Source organism: Onychostruthus taczanowskii, unplaced genomic scaffold, assembly GCF_017590055.1.
Source record: "Onychostruthus taczanowskii isolate IOZ18803 unplaced genomic scaffold, ASM1759005v1 scaffold2, whole genome shotgun sequence".
Taxonomy (NCBI): domain Eukaryota; kingdom Metazoa; phylum Chordata; class Aves; order Passeriformes; family Passeridae; genus Onychostruthus; species Onychostruthus taczanowskii.
In genome coordinates, this window is record NW_024499239.1 from 19,265,438 (window position 1) to 19,283,388 (window position 17,951).

A 17,951-nucleotide genomic window follows, 5' to 3' on the forward strand; every position below is an offset into this window, starting at 1 on the left:
TGAAGTTTTCAGCTCCTTCAGTGCTTTGAGTTATTTTGAATGCTGAGAACTATTCCTATTCTGTGGGGGTTGTTTTAACTTGCATTCGAAATTACATGCCAGTAATTTACAGTGGACCAGGCTTCTGTTAGGGGCAGTTAGTCATCACCAAGTGAATGGATGTATTAACGTGTCACCCTGGTTATATATCAACCTCCTCTCCCATAAAGCACAGTGGCAGCTGTAAATGCACTCTTAGTGCAGCTTTCTTTTAAGAAAATAGATCCAGCAAGGCATGTATTCAGAAGATCCCTTCTACCAAGGATCATTGCCTTTCTGTTTTATTTTTGGAATGTTCGTTAACGTGGCGTGGAAGCACCATAGATCCATGTGGAGGTGTTAATGGCCATAAAATTGGCTGCTTCCTGTACTTGTTGCTATGAAGTGTGATCCTGGTATGGAAACTCCTGTGTAAATGCGTGTATTTGTCTTAGGATTCTGTTTCCTAGCAAACCGTGACACAGTGCAAAATGTGCTGCATTTGCTGTGGCTGGCCCTCTTAACCTGTCAGCATTATTTATGGGAACACTTCCTGACACCTTCTGCTGCTAATGGTTTCTGAGAGTCCTGCAGAAAAGGCTAGTTCTGCCTCCTAATTTTAAGAGCCATGATGGTGGCACTGCTTGTCTCTTTTCTGGATCTATTTTGGATTTATGTCTGGCCAAGGGTTTGAAAGAGCTGCTATTAAAGCAGAAACATCTGCTGGGGCTTTATGTGCTGCTGGCTTGCCAAGTTCAACAGCAGGCCAAACTACAGCTGATGGGCTCAGCCCTCCACAGGTGTCACTGCAGTTGTAGGAGAATGACTGTGAAGGAAATTGGGCTGCTGAAAGCTCTAAACAAAATAAATAAATAAAACCCCTTCAGCAACTGTAGAACGCTGTTAGGAGATTATGGTTGGGGTCATTAGCAAATAGCAGAAACAAACCTTGCTGAAGTGGTTGTGAGTACCTGAATTCCCCGGTGTCCCTGGTGGCTGCTGCACCCTGAGATGTGCCTCCTCCCACTCCTACCTGCTTGCCATCGTGTTCTGCATGCTGCCAGCTCAGGCAGCACAGACACAGTGATTTTAAGCCTGTTAGGAAAACCTGATTTTGTTTAACCATCTGAATGTTTTCATGATTCAGACACATCATGGCAACCATTTGTGGGTAGGCATGGGTGAGGCAGGTGATTGTTTTGACATGGGCTGTTAATGAAGGAGAGGGATTCAAAACAATGCTTTAAAATTCCTCGTAAAGGTTTTGTTCTGATGTAATTTTAATAACTTGAAATAATCACTCCTTTGACACTGGGAACATGGGAACTCACATCTTGGTTGAACTTGAGCTGCGTCTGAGCACTGACCAGCCTCCATCCCAGACGTGTACTTGCAGTTTCAGAGAAGCATTCCAGAAAACTCACAACAGGCAACAATGGGTCTCTGATACATTTCCAGAGTCTATTTTTCTGTTTTTACTTGTTAGGATTTTTATTTGTTTTAAAAATGTCCAGTTACTCCCTTAGTTTTGCCAGGCATTTGGTTTCAAGTGGAGAATACCACAGTCAAATTACTGACAAAACATTGCCTTCATTTACTTTTTTATAAAGTACTACACCTGGCCATATAGTTCATTTTCCCTCTCACCTCCCCCACAGCAATTATAAAATGGAGATGAGCACATCAGCAGCAAAAGTGAAAACTGCTACCATTGGAGTTAAAGAAGAGTTGTGCTTACTGAAGAGTGAGTAGAAGACTGTTATAGTTGGCAGAGCCCATTGCTAGAGGAATAGATAATTGCATGTGAATGTGCATATGCAATTTATTAAGTTATTATCAGTTCTTTCTTAATTTAATAAATGTTCCTATTTCAACCAGTTCTATCCAGTGATTACAAGAAAATTTGCTGTTCTGGTCAGAAAGCACAAGGCCAAATTCTCTCATATATCCCAGCATGTTTCTTGCCTTCCAAGAAGCTGCCTGACTGAGAATAAAGTTGTTTCAGAAATATTTCAGCTGTGTTTAGTGGTTTAAATAAAAAGCCTGGACTATGGGAAATGCCTAGCATTTTTCCATGGTGGAAAATTTTAATGTTCCTTGCAAACCTCAAGAAAATATTCTTGAACCATCTCCTTTCCCCAAAGAACACAAGTATGTGAGATAAGAAATAATTCCTTTGTAATTACTCATTTCCCTTCACAACACTCATGAAAGAGAAATCATACTGGAAGTGATATATGTATGTTTCCATTTCTGGCAATATAGTTAGTAAGCATAATTTTGGAAAATTGCATTTTAGCAACAAAGACTTCTTTATCCTGAGCTAAAAAAGCCCAAACAAAAAATACCCCACCAAAACTAAACCCAACCTATTTTTTTCCCAAAGATGCTTGTCTAAATAGGTGAAAGGAAGCTAGTACTACATAGGAAGTATTAATTTGTTTTGTAGGTAATAATTGAATAGTTAATTGAATTGTTAATTAAATAGTTAAGTCTCTCAATAGGAAACCTCTCAAATGCTCCATAATACACTCCATTCCTTGCTAATGCAGCGCTGGACTTGCAGCTGCTGAAACTGAATCTACACAGCGCTGTTTCTTATGAGAAATGCCTGCATACTAAATGTTAGTTACACAATATGTTGAATTCAGTGAAGAAAGTGTGGTAAGAAATTGATCTTTCCCTATTTCCCACAATTTCATTTTTGTTTTTTACTGCCTCATGTAGGTCCCTGGAACTGTTTGTGGGAAGGAACTGTAAACAGCATTACTGAAATGATCCTAAAGCAAGACTTCAAAACCTTTAATTTGACTGTGAATTGTTTCAATAAGTTAGTTTTTAACAGGAACAAATGACTGGGATTGAATGATTATGGGGGAATTTTTAATTTGCCCCAAAGCAAATTAATGTGTCCCTCGCGGGCAGCGTGATCCAGAGCATGCCCCAGCTCTTCCGTGCCTACAAAGCTAAGGAAGAAATAACTCAGAGCTTTTACTTTTTGCAAAAGTAAGACATAACCCTGTCTTGCTGGCGGTGTCTTGTCTGCTTTGTCACTGTGACACTGCTTGTTTCATGCTTGAGTGGATTCATCGCAAGTAGCTGTGTACTGCAGGCGTGGCTACAGGCTGTACCTTCCAAGACGTACTGTCAGCAAGTGCTGTGTGTTGGTGATGGAATTAATGCACCAAGGCAGTAGTTTCAGAATAGGTGTCTAACCTAAACTAACACTTTCTAAGAGGACAGGCGATGGCTGCAGCTAATAGAAGCTAATGTGATGTTTTGTCAGCCTGAAGAATATAAAAGCTAATTGTTGCAGCTGTGCAGCCAAGTAATGAGGAGCTTGAAAATGTAACTGATAAGCAGAGTGATTATAGGCTAATGAGCAGGATGTTTGTGATATATTGAAGGACTAATGAAGGGCTGCAAAAGATAACTGCAATGGTATACAGTGAGATATGCAGAGTAGGAATGTTTAAATACAGCACAGAAAGATATGTAGTAGATATTGAAGACACAGTGCTGCTAACTATTGGAGTTTGAGCCTGTGTGTGCACATTGTGCAGATGAAGTGATTAACCAAAACCAGTACCTGATAAATGCATGACAGAAGATACTAGTAAGGGAAAAAATGATACAGTACATAAGTACATATTGTATAATTCACATATCTCCATCAAGTAACACCCTATCTGTGCAATGAGCTCTGTTTATCACCATCCATGTTCTCTCATAAGAAAACCCAATTTGTTGCTGTATTTGTACGAAGCAGCTCTGAGACAGGGCAGTTCCTGAAAAACATGGACTCAAAACACTTTCTTCAAAGGTAATTGCAACATCAGGGTAGAAGATTGTAGCCTGGCATGCCAGTCTGGGGCCCAGTGAGGCTCAGTACCGTGTGGTGTCAGAGGACCCAGCTGTGTGCCTTGCAAATTAAGGTCATGTCTTATTCCTTGCTCTGACATTAGCAGCCAGAGTTCCTGAGGAGAGATCTGACTCCCTAAAGTCACATGCCATGGTAATCCTGGCTTTTATTGTTGGCTACAGAGGACTGCTTTTCCTTCCACTGTGGCCAGTTGAATTGGATATGTTTAATGCTTTGAATAAAAGCCCAGTTCTAGAATATGCCAGTTTATGATCCTCCTTGAGTTTTCATTTGATGCAAATGCAGTCTTTTGGGTTTGTTTTTTTTTTTTTTTTTCCCCCCTGTGGAATTTTTTAGCTCAGCAATTTACAGTCATTAATACCTGTAATTATTGGAAAGAGTATCTAAAACTGTACAAATGCAAAGTTGCACTGTGTCCCGTACACAGCAGGGCATTACAGAACAAGTCACTTCAACTAAAAAGGCAGCTCGGATTACCAACAGCTCTTAAAAAAATCTGTGTTATCAGATATGTGATCAATATATGATATCAATATTTGATAACTGAAAACAGGACATGTTAATATCTAGTGGTTTTGGGAAAAGTAGGTAAACCCTCTATTGCCTAAATGCAAAGTTGCTAAATATTTATATATTACCTCTAGCCTACACCACTGATTCTTTAGTGTAAAACTGGATTAAGGAAGAAGCACTACTATATTTTTGGTTTTGGGAGGAAAAATGTGTAATTTCCAAAAGGCTCAATTTTCTGGAAAGTAGAGAGAGAGGTATTTTCAAAAAGTACTCCAGCAAAGCTGATAGCTGATCATTAATCTGTTAATTGGATTGCTGGGTGTTAATTGGCTTGCTAGGAGTCCTACTCTTCTACAGTCTTTGAAGAAACTTTCATCCACATGAATTCCTCAATATATGAGTTGGGTGTTGGAATTCAATGTTACAATGTGTTTGTTCTCTGAAAAAAGGGCTTGGGGGTTTTGAGGTTTTTTGTTTTGTTTGAAAGGATTTTATGAGGCTAACCAAAGCCTCTGCAATTTCCACATTGGACGTGTAAAAGTCTTTGAAGGCTTCTGTGCTGTTTAAGTGAAGATGATGAGTTAGTTTTCCACTTCTTTAATGATGTTCCTCTGGTTTCTTCCCTTTCAGTAGGCTTGTCCTGGTATTTGGTGCTGGAACCTCTGATGTATCTGTTTTAGATATTCTATCAGCCAGTTCTTCATTACTCTGCTGTAGTTATCTATTTTCCTTACACACATCTGAGGTATAGTTGACAGTGTTGTCTCTATTATTCAGGTGAGGGACCAGAGCACAAAGGAAACCCTACTGTTAGATGTAAGTCTGTCACAGAGAAGGAACCTAAAATAATTTCTCCTGTATTTTAAAAGTTCATGCTGTAAATCTTGGACTGTTCTGCTGACTGAAAGGAGGGGAAGGTGGGAAGAAGACATTTGCAATAGAGTCTGGAGAAAATTAAGTGGGAAGCAGTCGAGTGAGTTTTATGTACAGATCCACTCTTCCTTGATTCTCTAATGTGCATCTCAATTGAATCTTTTTTCAACAATTTCCCAATTATCTAAACTGGTAGATCTTTTGTAGTCCTCCCCAACTGTCTGTAGTGCAGTAGTGCAATTAAAGGATATTCTGTTCTAGCTGCATGCTTCAAAATGTTAGTTCTTTATATATGCAGTCAGGAACTTTGAAGTTATATCTTAAGTGAAAAAGTCAAGGTGATCTGCTTTCTCTGGATTATAGTAGATTTGGAAAACAAATTATTTTGCACAGTGCCTCCTTTGAATGATGTCCTTGAACGATCTCCTCTTGTGCATGTGTCTCAAAGAATAGCTGACATTCCTGGGCTCTCTCAAGTCTGGGCAATTGTAAAAAAGATTTGGCAGTCCATAAATCCACAGATTCATAGATCTTCTTCCAATCATGGTCTTTCTGTTTAGACATGGTATAGTTTTTGGGAGATACAGTTGCCTATTTCTCAGGCTGGAACTGGATTTTTTTTTTCCGTTGAGATTACTAATTTGTACCTGAAAAAAAATTTTTTTGACTGTATAGTTTTATTACATTTGTCTGAAAATACTGTAGTTATCTTAGTGTTCTCATCTTGTTAAAATTTCTTTTTTTTTTTTTTTTTTTTTTTTTTTGCATTGCTCTCTATAAGTCATGAGAATTAGAAGGGAAAGTTTTGGACTACAACTTTTTATCTTGGAACTTACTTATCTTTTTTTGGGCTTCCTGCCTGTACTCTTTTCACACATTGACAGAGTTGCCATGGTGTCTCTCGCATGGTGTCACTCTCCAGTGGTCCCATTGTATTAATCCTGGAACTGCCTCTTAAAAGTAAATTGAATCATCTTTAAGGTTCAGAGAATTATTTCAGGATGTTATTACTGCACTATCCACCGACCTGATATTCTTCCCTCAGAGAATAGACTAGGTTATGTTTCCATTATACATACTTGTTCTGCATGGTTTCAGTACATCTGTCTGAAGTTGATATTTTAAGTTTTTGCTTTAATTTCTTTCTGTCAAATACCACTGGCAAATTAAGTTTAGTACTGTCTATCCTCTTCCCCTTAGAATTTTGATTAGTTCTGTGCTGAGCACCTAGTTGTACACTGCAGTTGTATGTGTTTGATATCTACATACTTATTTGTCAAAATCGAATTGCTGTGACTCAGTTAATTCTCTATTGCATTGCTGTATAGCTGCAGAGAAAGCAACATTGTGGGGGAAAAATCCCAGACCAAATCTATTCAGATAACACTATAAAATGGTTAAACTCTCAGCTTTAGACTGGAGGGTGGCCTCAGTGTCATATGACCAGCTGGGTTTTTTTAACTGGTGGAGAAGGGAAAAAAGTAAGGTAAACACGAACCTTTCTTGGTATTCCTTAGGACCTCTTCCAGGCAGATCACGGTCTGCCCACTATGCTTGGTGATGCCAAAGACATAGAAAGCTGCTCCATGGCAGCGGCTGAAAGTTCCTGTATCTTGTGGAAAGCTGGATTGGTGAAAGCACAGAAGGCGCTTCATACAACTTGCACTCCAACTTCAGTGACATTCTGGGGGGCACTGGGACGTAGGTGGGATGCTCCTGGTGGCCTTCTGTGGGCACCAACCCTTCAGGAAATCACCTGCCTCACGTGGTTTGGAGGAGACCTCAGGCAGTGGGCTGCTTCTCAATGTGTACACTCTCAGCCAGGGATTTGGTTCTTCACTGTTCTCTCTTGTTGTACTCAGTCATGCTCCCATGTACTTCAGCAGGGACTGCCCTGGGTGAGGAGCATGAGGCAGCAGAACCTGCTGGGGAGCAATGAACATGGTAGAAAGGGACTGTAGGGCAGAAATCACTGCACAGGCAGTGCAGTGTCACACTGGGAGGGACAGTCTTGTCTTGGTTCTTTTGGACATGAGAGCTTCTGAATGCTCCCAGTTGTTAGGGCAGGGTACCTTCAGAGCTCTTTGTTATTCCAGGGAAAGAAAAGGGTGTATAGAGTGGAAGTCATCACACCAACTCTCTGTCCTAAGGAGTTCTTGGTGAAGAAGGGACAAGTGCCTTAGATCTGTGTCTGAGTCCCTTTCCAAATGCAAAATGAATAACTGTAAATGTGGAAAGGGCATATGGTACAACTTGATCCTAAACAGAACAAGCAAGGTTTCACCCAAAGTGATTTAAATTTGGGTGTGCCTTACTTTGAATTTCTCTAACTTTTCTTCATATTAACATTTTACTTGTCGGTTCTTTTTATAATTGACATTGGCAATATAACTGCAGAGCACGGATGCTGTTTTTCACTGATGGCTTTTCAGAAATATGGAACAAATTCGGCAGAGTGCCCACATTTGAAATACTCATGGATACATCTGTGAGCCATCCTGATGGGCAAATACAGACTTTCCTTCTTTTAATTCAAAATTCAGTGATCCTCTGAAAAAGAGCTGGATGAGTGGATGAGATACATTTATCCCATACCAATTCTGATAGAGGGCTAATGTGAATCTTCCAGATCTTGGGCCAAATTCTTCTCTTATGCAACAGCAAGCTGTGAAATCAACTCTTCTTCTTCTGCATAGCTGAGGAGATGCTGTTAGTACTTGCCAATGAGCCTGTGCTCTTCATAGCTCTTTTTTTCCGCCTGGTGGGTGGTGATGAAAAGGTGTACATGTCAGGCTTCTGTCACTGCACAATAAAAAATAAACTAACACTGCAGAGAACTTCAAAGTACAGACAGAACTAGCCAGTTTTTTCAAACCTAGAATTTAGTTTTCTTCATAGTAGTGGATTTCTTTTAGTATTTAATGAACACTGAAAAGAACAAAAGGATGGCAGAGAAGAGTTGAAAAATGGACAGTTGGTGCACAGAGAGGGATTTTCTTTGCAGAATTTCAATGCTGAAGCCTTTAGGAAAGAGCACTTACAGATGTTTTATTTCTTTCAGGTCTTCAGATTTTGGGACATTATACACAAAGTTGAATCTACAGCCCGGGATTGCCACTGTTATTGACAATTTCTACATTTGTTCCACCAACAAAAAGAAGGTATGTGGCAAAAAACCGTTTTTGTAGTGCAGGTGAGATTCTGCAATTATGTAAAGAGTGTTTTACAGGTTTTCACAACAATATAGGAAACTGATTTTCACAATGGTGAAGATCACCTTTGGTGCATTTCTGACATACACAAGTGGGATGTTTGTTTTTCCTGAATAGTACAGACAGAAAAAAATTACCTTGATGGATATGGAACCTTATGAGATCATTGACTCATATGACTCCTGGAAATCAAGCTTTCATAGGGTTTTCCATGCAAATGAAAGAAGAAATTCTGCAGGTTTTCACACATCCCAGTGGATTCTGGGACTTACATTCAAATTCTTCGTCCTTAATGCATGAGGTTCTTCGCATGTTCCTTAATATAAAGTATAGGGATTAGGCAGGTTGTCATTGATAATTATGTTTATCACATGTAGAATCTTAATTAAATAATTTTTAAAAGCCCCCCTTCTTGAAGATTTCCTAGAAATGTTCCTGCATCGTTACTAAGAAAAAAAACACTTTTCCTGGAACCTGGAAAGGTTAAGTGGACTTTATAAGTGAAACGGAAATTGACCCACTGAGTGTATTTACAATGGATGTTATATTAGAAGCAACAGGAACAATGATTATGAGAAAAAATCATGGTAACAGCCCTTCTATGTCTTCAAAGTGCCTGTGATTTAAACGGCAGGAATTGTGAAGTACAATGTGAAACATAAGCACAGTGGGTCTTTCATTAAATAAGAGTTTTCTCTTGATAAGGGCCTTTTAAACCCAGTGTAACACAGAAACATTGATTTCAGGTAGAGGCCTCTGATTGGAAGAACAATGTTTGTTGTGTTTGTCTGTCTGTTTTGCTTAATCAAAAATCAGTGGAACTCTGTAAGGCTGCCTCGATGATTAAGTACATATTGTATTTCCCTTGAAATTGTCACTGGAATTTTGTGCCCAAGCTGTGCTATTTCTGAGATTGGTAATGTATTTTTAATCTGCTGCAAAGCCAGAAAGTATTATTTTGTTTCTTGAGGTGGAACCGCCAACAAGCACAAAGTTTCTCCAGATTGTTTGTCTCAGATATACAATCTACTGGTGGTTTCAAGTACAAAAGAAGAAAAACAAAAAAATCTTTACCCATCTCAGTTTCTGGAATAAAAGCTAGAAGGATGAGATGGATGAGAATGCCATGGAGGAACTTTCCCAGCTCACTCAGCTACAATATCAAAGCCTGCTCAAGCACAAGGCTTCAGTGACAATATTATTGTGCCAGTTATGTGAAAAAATAAACAGCAGTAAGATCACTGCTTTATTCCAAGCCTGAAAGACACACCAGTGTTCACAAGAACCCTCATGTTAATCCTGTCTAAGAAAAATCTATATTCTACTGAATTTCACAAGTTGAATTTCTTAGAGATACAAACCCCACTTAGTAAACTAATATGATATTGAAAACCAGCTGATTCAGAAAGTCCCTTTGAGTCAGTAGAAATACGCTATTTTTATGTGAATATTTGCTTCTATGAAGGTGTTGTTTACTAGTATACAAACAACAAAGACAGCAGAGCAGAAAGGATTTTTAGGGCCTTTAAATGGTGCTAGAGGGAGATATATTAATGCATGGAAATATACATACATCATATGTGATACAAAAATTATGAAAGCAGTGGGGTTGCATGTTTTAGCCAATGGCTTCAAACTGTTCTTGGAGGTTTCACAGTCACCTGTGGAAGGTAAGAGGGAGTCTTCATGTTGAAGGTCTGTTGTAATGGGAAATTTTAGGTGCTGGGCCTTTGATTAGGGCATTAAGAGCAAGACTAAGTTGATCTCACACAAGTTATTTGTGATGATGGAGGAACATATCTCCCTGTCTATCTATTTCTGCATAGTTGCTCTGGCATGGAATAGAATATTTAGAACTCTGACTTGCTTTTCTGAGCTGAGCAGACATCTCAGGGTTTTACTTGTTCTTGATGTTACTTCAGATCATTATGGTGTGGGTTTTCTTCAACTAGTTCACATCTTTTAAAATGTGTTGAAAATGGAAACTGGATTGCTGACTGCATATACTGGAACTGAGCATGCACTTTAAATTTAAAGCATAAGTAGTCCCATGCTACCACTTAGCATTTAGTGACTGGGAAAATACATGAAAGCAAAGATAAAATACATTTATGGGGATTTTTAATACTTCACATAGTAAAACGTGTTCTATGATTTCATTTCATTTAGCCATTGTTGTCCTCATCTGTGGAAGAACAGATTCTGCACATTTAAAGCTCATCATTCCCACCTCAGTGTCATCAGAGCATTAACCACACCTGATTTAAGTTCTTTAGAATTAGATATCTATTCAACCTCTCTCCCTCTACAATCAAAAAAACCCAAAAAAACCCAAACCAAACAAAAAACCCCCAAAAAAAAACCAAACAAAGGAGAAATATGGGTATCTCCAGGCAGTTCATACTGTTAAAATCATAGTTCTTTGTGAAAATTCTATGACAATAAGGTTGAATTATCTCGTGGAGGTCTCTGTAACTGACTTTGTGACTGTTGTGGGTTTGAACAGAATCAAACTGTGGCTTCCTACAAAGACATACAAAGAGATGGGTCATGGGTTAACCCCAGCTGGCACCACACTGCTGTTGGCTCACTTAATCTGCCAGTTCCCTCAGGGCCTGTGGATTCCTCTCATCAAGTCCCATGGACTTGTGCACCTTCAGGTTCCTTACAAGGTCTCAAAACTGTTCTCCTCCTATTATGGCAAGTTTTTCATTCTCCCAGTCCCAGCCTTTGCCATCTTGGATTTGGGCCATGTGACTAGAGGTCTCATGAGCCAAGAAACAAACAGATTATTTGATTGTTTGTTTTGAAGTGCAATTAAATGAAATATCTGCTAGAAGGCTCCAGTCGAGTTCTTGGGCTGACATCATTTTTACAGTTCATAGCTTTCAGTATACCAGCTCCTGGAGTGGCTTAGAATTTCACTCAACTTGCCTCTACTCTGTGAGCTGCAATCATACCAGACAGACCAGTGGACTTCTATGTGAGCTTTATATAGAAAATATGAAATTGTTCTGGGAATTTTCTGTGAATTACTCTACTTTTCATTTTCGTAAGAATGTATTGAAAGTAATGCAGTTGATGAAGAAGTGCATTAGCAAAAAGTACAACAGCATCCTTTTCACATAGTACTATATGGAAAAAGGATTGTATAAAAACCCCCACAAGGTTATAAGGTAAAATAAAGGAATGTTGTATACTGAATAAGCTGGAGGAAGTATGGAAATCATCTATAAACCCCACTACATTCATTCAAAAAGTGGCACATTCCATTTAGCTTTTAGCCTTCTATGAACAAGTTGTGGTGAGTACTGTTCATAGGCCAAAGTTAAGAATCGGGAAGGAATTGTACCAAGGTCATGTCTACACAATCTTTTGACAGCTGAGGTAAATTCATTCACTCTGTGTCTTTTTCTGGCTGAAGGCAGCAGAACTCAAATGCAGAAATTGTGTTTCTTCAAATACCAGAGGACTCAAGCTATGAAACCCAGTTTTGATGGCAAATCTCTGAGGGTAAAGCTTTAGAAGGCTTTGTTTGTTGCTCTGAATGGACCTTTCTGATGAAATAATGGGATGGAGGTGTGAACTGTGGCTGTACTCTTTGTGAGGCAGAGTTGAATTGCAGTCAGCAGCTGCACAAGTAGAAAACATTTTGACCTACCTGCAAATGACCAAGTAGGATCATAGATCATCACCCTAAATGCTGTGAAACAGCAGAGAAATAGGCAAGGTCACACTCTAATTAAGAGTTTATGCTTCCTAAGGATGCATTAATATTTGGTTTGCATTCTGGCTGAATTTAGAGTAGTATAAACCAGCAGCTAAACACACTGATAGTGTTTTGGAAAGCTGTGGACTAGAGAAAGGGAGTTCTGCTATGTAAGATCTCTGATGCCAACTTCTCCATTTGAAGCACTTTTTCATTCATCTATGTTATTTTATAACCTTTCCCTATGCAGTCTTGAAAGGTTGTGCAGTGATAAGGGATGTCCCTCCACTTTAAACTACAGAATTTATGTAATTATCTTGTTTTCAGTAATTAGCACATGCTGATAGCATCAAATGGTGCAGGAAATCCATCATGTACCATGTGCAGGAAATAATTTGCTTTGTGTTCTTTGTTTTCTAAACCAACATTTTAATTGTGACTTGAAAGTGTGATGTACGTGGTTTATAGAGTATGGGATTAAGGCTTCCATAGCATCAATCTGGAATCAGGTGAACAAAGTAAATTCTTTCTACAGAATAAAAAAGTTAGCAGAATTTAGTTTCACTAAGTTAAATTATCAATAAAATATTTAAAATTTTTTGGGGCATGTATGCTATTGGATGAAAAATTATATATTTGCTTTTATGTAGGGTTGCTGGGGATGAGTTCAATGAACACACGGATTTTTTTCTTCACATTCAGTGCTTATTTTAATTTTAATTCATGCTAATGCAATTGGTGCCTCCATCCTCCTGTTTATAAGCTTTTGGAAAACATTCAGCTAAGCAGTTTATATTCAGGCTTTTGATATTAAGAGAAAATAAGTATTGATTGTGATACACTAACTTATTAGTTAAATGAGTTGAACACTTACATTTCCCGGCTGTCACAGTAACCAATAGCTGCGTGTTTCTTCCAAACTGAAAGGCAAAGTGACAAACATGTATTCTTGCTTGCCAAACAAGTATCTTATTACTTAAGATAGTAATAAGGATATAGACTTTTTATACACTATTTTAACTGCTGATAATTTAAATAGTCTGAATTATTTTGCAGAAGAGTATTTGCCAGAACTATAAAAGCACTTCCCAAGATGCAATTGTTTTGAGCAATGCTTGTAAGCACTTACAGGTAAATACATTTCTACATAATTTTGACATTTGTCTTTCAGAGCAGAACAATTGGTTGTGGAATTTGTCAAAATGCAGTATGACTACATTCACTTGTAAGGAATAATTCTACTCAAGTATCAGTTTCCTTAGAGACCATGCCAGAACATCTGCAAATATACAGAGCAGAATTCTCTTACACTTTTACTAGTAGTCAGGAAAGGGATAGTCGTTTCAATAAGATGAGTAGTTACTTGAGGAACATTTCCCTGTGAAATTATAGAATATGAGTTTGTATGTTGAGATCTCTACCATGATGTGTTCTTGCCTTATAAGCAGTGTCACCATTCTTTTTATTCCAGGGATGCACCATCAGAGCACTAATGTGACCTGACTGCATCATTTTGCTTAAGGCTTAAGTCCATGACTGTTCAGTTTGTCTTCAGGTATTCTAGATACGACCAGAAATATGCCCAGTAATTAACTCCTTTTTTTTTTTTTTCCCCTCACCCATATTTTGCTAGTTGGTAGATTGATGTGAGAGGCAGTCCTGGGCAGAAATCCCATATTTTATTCACACACAATTGATGAGCAGTTGCTTTGTTGACAACCAGGAAGCTGCTAAATGCAAGTGGAACTCAATAGGTTAAAACAGTCAGAGCTTTCATTGAGCTGTTAGCTGAAGTCACAGTCCACAGCAGAGGTTCATCCAGCACTACCAAGCCCATGACATATATGGGGAGGATTTGATGGATTCTGTTTGATGGGGTGTGACTATGTATATGTGGAAAAAATAGGATAAAGCTTTGAGAAACAGAGTGGAACTGTTGAAAATTAAAGCTGTGGATGAAACAATGGCGTGGGATCTGGCTATTAAAGAAGTATTTGAGTTATTTACTGGCTAAATGGAGGGCAGGAGCCATAGCTTTCCAGCTGGACTGATTTCTGCTACGGTTGAGAAACCAGGGCTTTTTCACAATTTCTATGTAAACAGGGCTGCATAAAAAATGTGTAATTCCCATGTCATTGTCATATCCCAACTCCTTGTAACCCTTTCAATAAGTGGAAGGTAGGTGCAGTGTTACTGCTCTATTTGAGAATACCCTTTCTCCTAACCAGTCAATTATGAATGTGTTTTCCTACATGGTGTGACAGAGAAATGTTTAGTTTAGTTTTGTTTCCATCAAAACTCTTTCTGTGCATTTCTCCATCCTGTTCTTGTATGTGCAGAGCTAGAAAGAATCCCCAGCTCTTGTTGATCATGGTTTGATCTTGTTGATCATCACAGGTTTGTCTTTGAATACCCTTTTGAATGCATGTCTACTAAAATATGGAACCATGCAAGCTGAAGGTGCCTCTGAAATTTTTGTGTCAATTCTACTCTCTTGGAACCAATAAATATTCTACAGTCCAGTACCTGAAGTACACTGTCTTTAAAGGCTGCAATTGATATTAAAAAAAAAAGGAGTGAGACCTGAATGAGGCTTTCCTCCATCATGGCAGACAATTTAATGTGTCCTAGCAAAAGCTACAAAAGTCTTCTAATCAATAATTATGAGGATCATGCACATCTTTTTTTTTTAAGGCTACGCATTTCCAGGCAAATATCATCCTGGAAGATTTTCTGATGCAATATGCAACTTGCAGAATTAAATGTAACAAGGAGGCAAATCATAATATATGGGATAGTGTCCAAAGGAGAAGGTGTCCATATGGTGAATAGAAAGTTACTCAATCTGCATGAATTCTGTCACAGGTAAAACAAAAAAGGGAGATGTGCTGCAATAGTGATGCTGAATCTTAGCAAGACAAAACAGAAGAAAAGATAGAGAAGATAACTAAAAAGAGGAAATGGTAAGGGATTGGTAACAAGCCTCTTACTGTACTCAATAAGTATTTAGTTGGTCACCAAATCTGCTTGGATGAAATGGGTACAGGTAAGTCTATAGAACAGAGTCAGGTTTCTGTTGAACTGGCATAAGCAAGATGAGGGTTTTTTGTGACTGATTTAGATTATTTATATAAATTTCAATAATCTTGTATGTTGAGATTACTTTTGTCTAATTATTTACTGAACATCCCAACATGCCAAGAGGCTGTATCATGTTCCCCATGCTGCGGAAGGGAGGAAATTTGGAACTCCTTCAACTTAACTCAGTCTAACAGCAGGAACCAGGAGGTCTGTGCTAAGGAGATGATGTGAAAACTGCTAAACTGTATTTGACAAGACATGAGTACCATTCAGGGGGTCTGCAGGGACTGTGAGCAGTAGGTGTATTCCCCAGACAGCCCCAAGAAAACAATGGTGTAGAGCGCTTGAAACATATTCATCATGCTTGCTGATGGATCGCCTGCATCTCCTGGAGCCCTGTGAGTTTCCTTCTCATTTCCCCAGAGATGGAACAGTGAATGAGTCCCAGCTTCATGCTATGTGAGGTGCGGTGTGTGTTGTCATCGTGCCATCTGAATAACATGCTAAGAATCACCTTTTAGCCTCTAAATCCTGAAACATAAAACCTTTGACTTCATGACAAATGTGAAAGAGTTCTCTCAAAGTCCTCTCTGCACATTTTTGGGTGCATGCTGGAGACAATGAGATTGGATGCTGGAAACCATGAAATGCACCCCTGACTCTTGTAACTGCACTGCCAGGGGCTTTGGTTTTCTCTACCTGGCTGTTCTGACCAAGGTCTAGTTCTATTGTCCAATCTACTGATGTGTCAAATCCTGCTTCTTTTCACCACGACTGTTCAACTTCCCTTGTGCTGAGCACACAGGTTTCTCTGGCTCGCTCAGTAGCAGAGAAGCAGCAGGACTTTTATCCCCAGAGCTGGCATGGAAGTACAGTGGAAATGAGCAGGGTTTAAATGGTGGCCATGGCCATTTTGCAGCGCTGGCAGTGTGCTCAGCCCCCTGAGAATCCCTGGGGCTGCTGCCCCCCTGATCTGCCAGGAGTAAAACTGATCTTAAACCAGTCAACTTCTACAATCAGCCACACCAGAACTTCTAAATTATTGTGGAAATTAAGTATTCCAGTGACTTTGTTTATTTCACTCTCTTTTTGGCATTTACTAGAAGGGATGAATGTAACTGTTTGCTTACCTGTTTCTAATTCTGAAATGAGACCTGACTCCCAGTAGCCCCAGCACCCTGCAGCAACTGCAAATGTCTACTGAAAAAGCAGGACCTGTGTGGCAAATATGTTCTAATGCAGCCTGCAATCATGTGTTTGAGCACAGTCAGCAAAAATTCTTGCAAAAATAGAACAGGATTTTTTATTTTTTTCACACTATGTGTTTCTGTCAGGGAAAGATTCTTCCTCCTGGAAACTGGAATCTCATATTCAACTAAGGCACCTCTGAAGCCTTCTTGATGTGGTCTCTTTGGAGCTTATACTAGGGACATATTATTTCCATCTGTGGGAGTAATTCACTAGGTTGCTGCCATCCTTTCATAGTAGAAGACTGCTATGAAATGAATGGTGGATTCTCCTTAATATTGCCTGTTTGGTTTTGAGGAGGGATTTTCTGCAATTTTGTTTAAGCTTGTGACTAGCAGGTATTTCTCTCTTCACTGTTATTTTGGTGTTTTTTGGGGTTTTTTATTTTTTTTTGTAACCTTTCATTATCTCTTTCTGCTTTTCCATTTCCTCATCTCTTTCCCACACCCTTTCTATTTTTCTTTCTTCCATTTTTGAGCATTACTTCTTCCTACAGCTCACACATAGATTGTGGACCAAATTAAATCTTTTTCTTTCACGGTTACAATTACTAAAGAAAATATTATTTAGAAGAATGTAGCTAATGGTCTATGTTTCTATTCAAAAATCACAGTATTATTGGGATAATAATAATAATAATAAATCTGCTGACACATCCTTAACTAATATTCATAAAACAAATCTCTTCAACAGTGGAGGTAGGGTGATTCAGTCAGGGAGCTGTTAGCCAGGAGACCTGACATCAGTTTCTATGACCTTGAGCAAGCCTGAGCCTCCTTGAAGCCTGACTTCCTCTTGCCTCATACCTTGTAATTGCATTTGCCTGGTGTAAAACTACTGTGACATGACACGATTTGACACCTTACCTTGAGATCAGATTGCTGGGTAAGGTTTTGCACAAAGTACAGAATTAGTCTGGCTTAATTTTTTTATTTATACACTTAAGACCATAATACTGAAGTCTCTAGATCACCTATGATTCCTAAATAAATGCTAAGTATTTTTATAAATGCATTTCAAGACAAATGCACATTAATCAGGTATTTTTTGTTTCGCACCTCAGCATTATTCAACAGCATTTTAAGATTTGCAGCATGCTGAAAATAATTGTTATAAATATGTTCCTGTATTTTTTAAGATTGTTCAGCTTTTATCAGTCATGGCTGGTTCAGTTCATAGGTAATAATTTGAATATGATACTTTTATCCTCACTGAAATGAGAAAAGTCAGCTCTTTGCCCCAAATAGAACAGCATTAATTTTTGCTCCAGTCGCTGGATCTACAATTTACAGATATTTTATTCTCAGTCCTCTAAACAAAATTAGCAGTCTGGGTCTTGAATTGACTTTCAGATTTGACTAAGATGCTCTCATTCTGTTCTAGAAGGCCTGAATCTGTGCGGGGAGGGTGTGGG

At 38.7% G+C, this 17,951-nt stretch overlaps 1 protein-coding gene across 1 annotated transcript in view; it reads left to right on the forward strand.

The window, feature by feature from the left end:
- Positions 1–17,951, forward strand: part of SORCS2 (sortilin related VPS10 domain containing receptor 2) — a 523,925-nt gene that overhangs the window by 289,911 nt on the left and 216,063 nt on the right. The window contains exon 3 of the mRNA XM_041402743.1: positions 8,349–8,448. Within this exon, the coding sequence (XP_041258677.1) occupies positions 8,349–8,448 (100 nt within the window). The remainder of the gene's footprint in view (positions 1–8,348; positions 8,449–17,951) is intronic.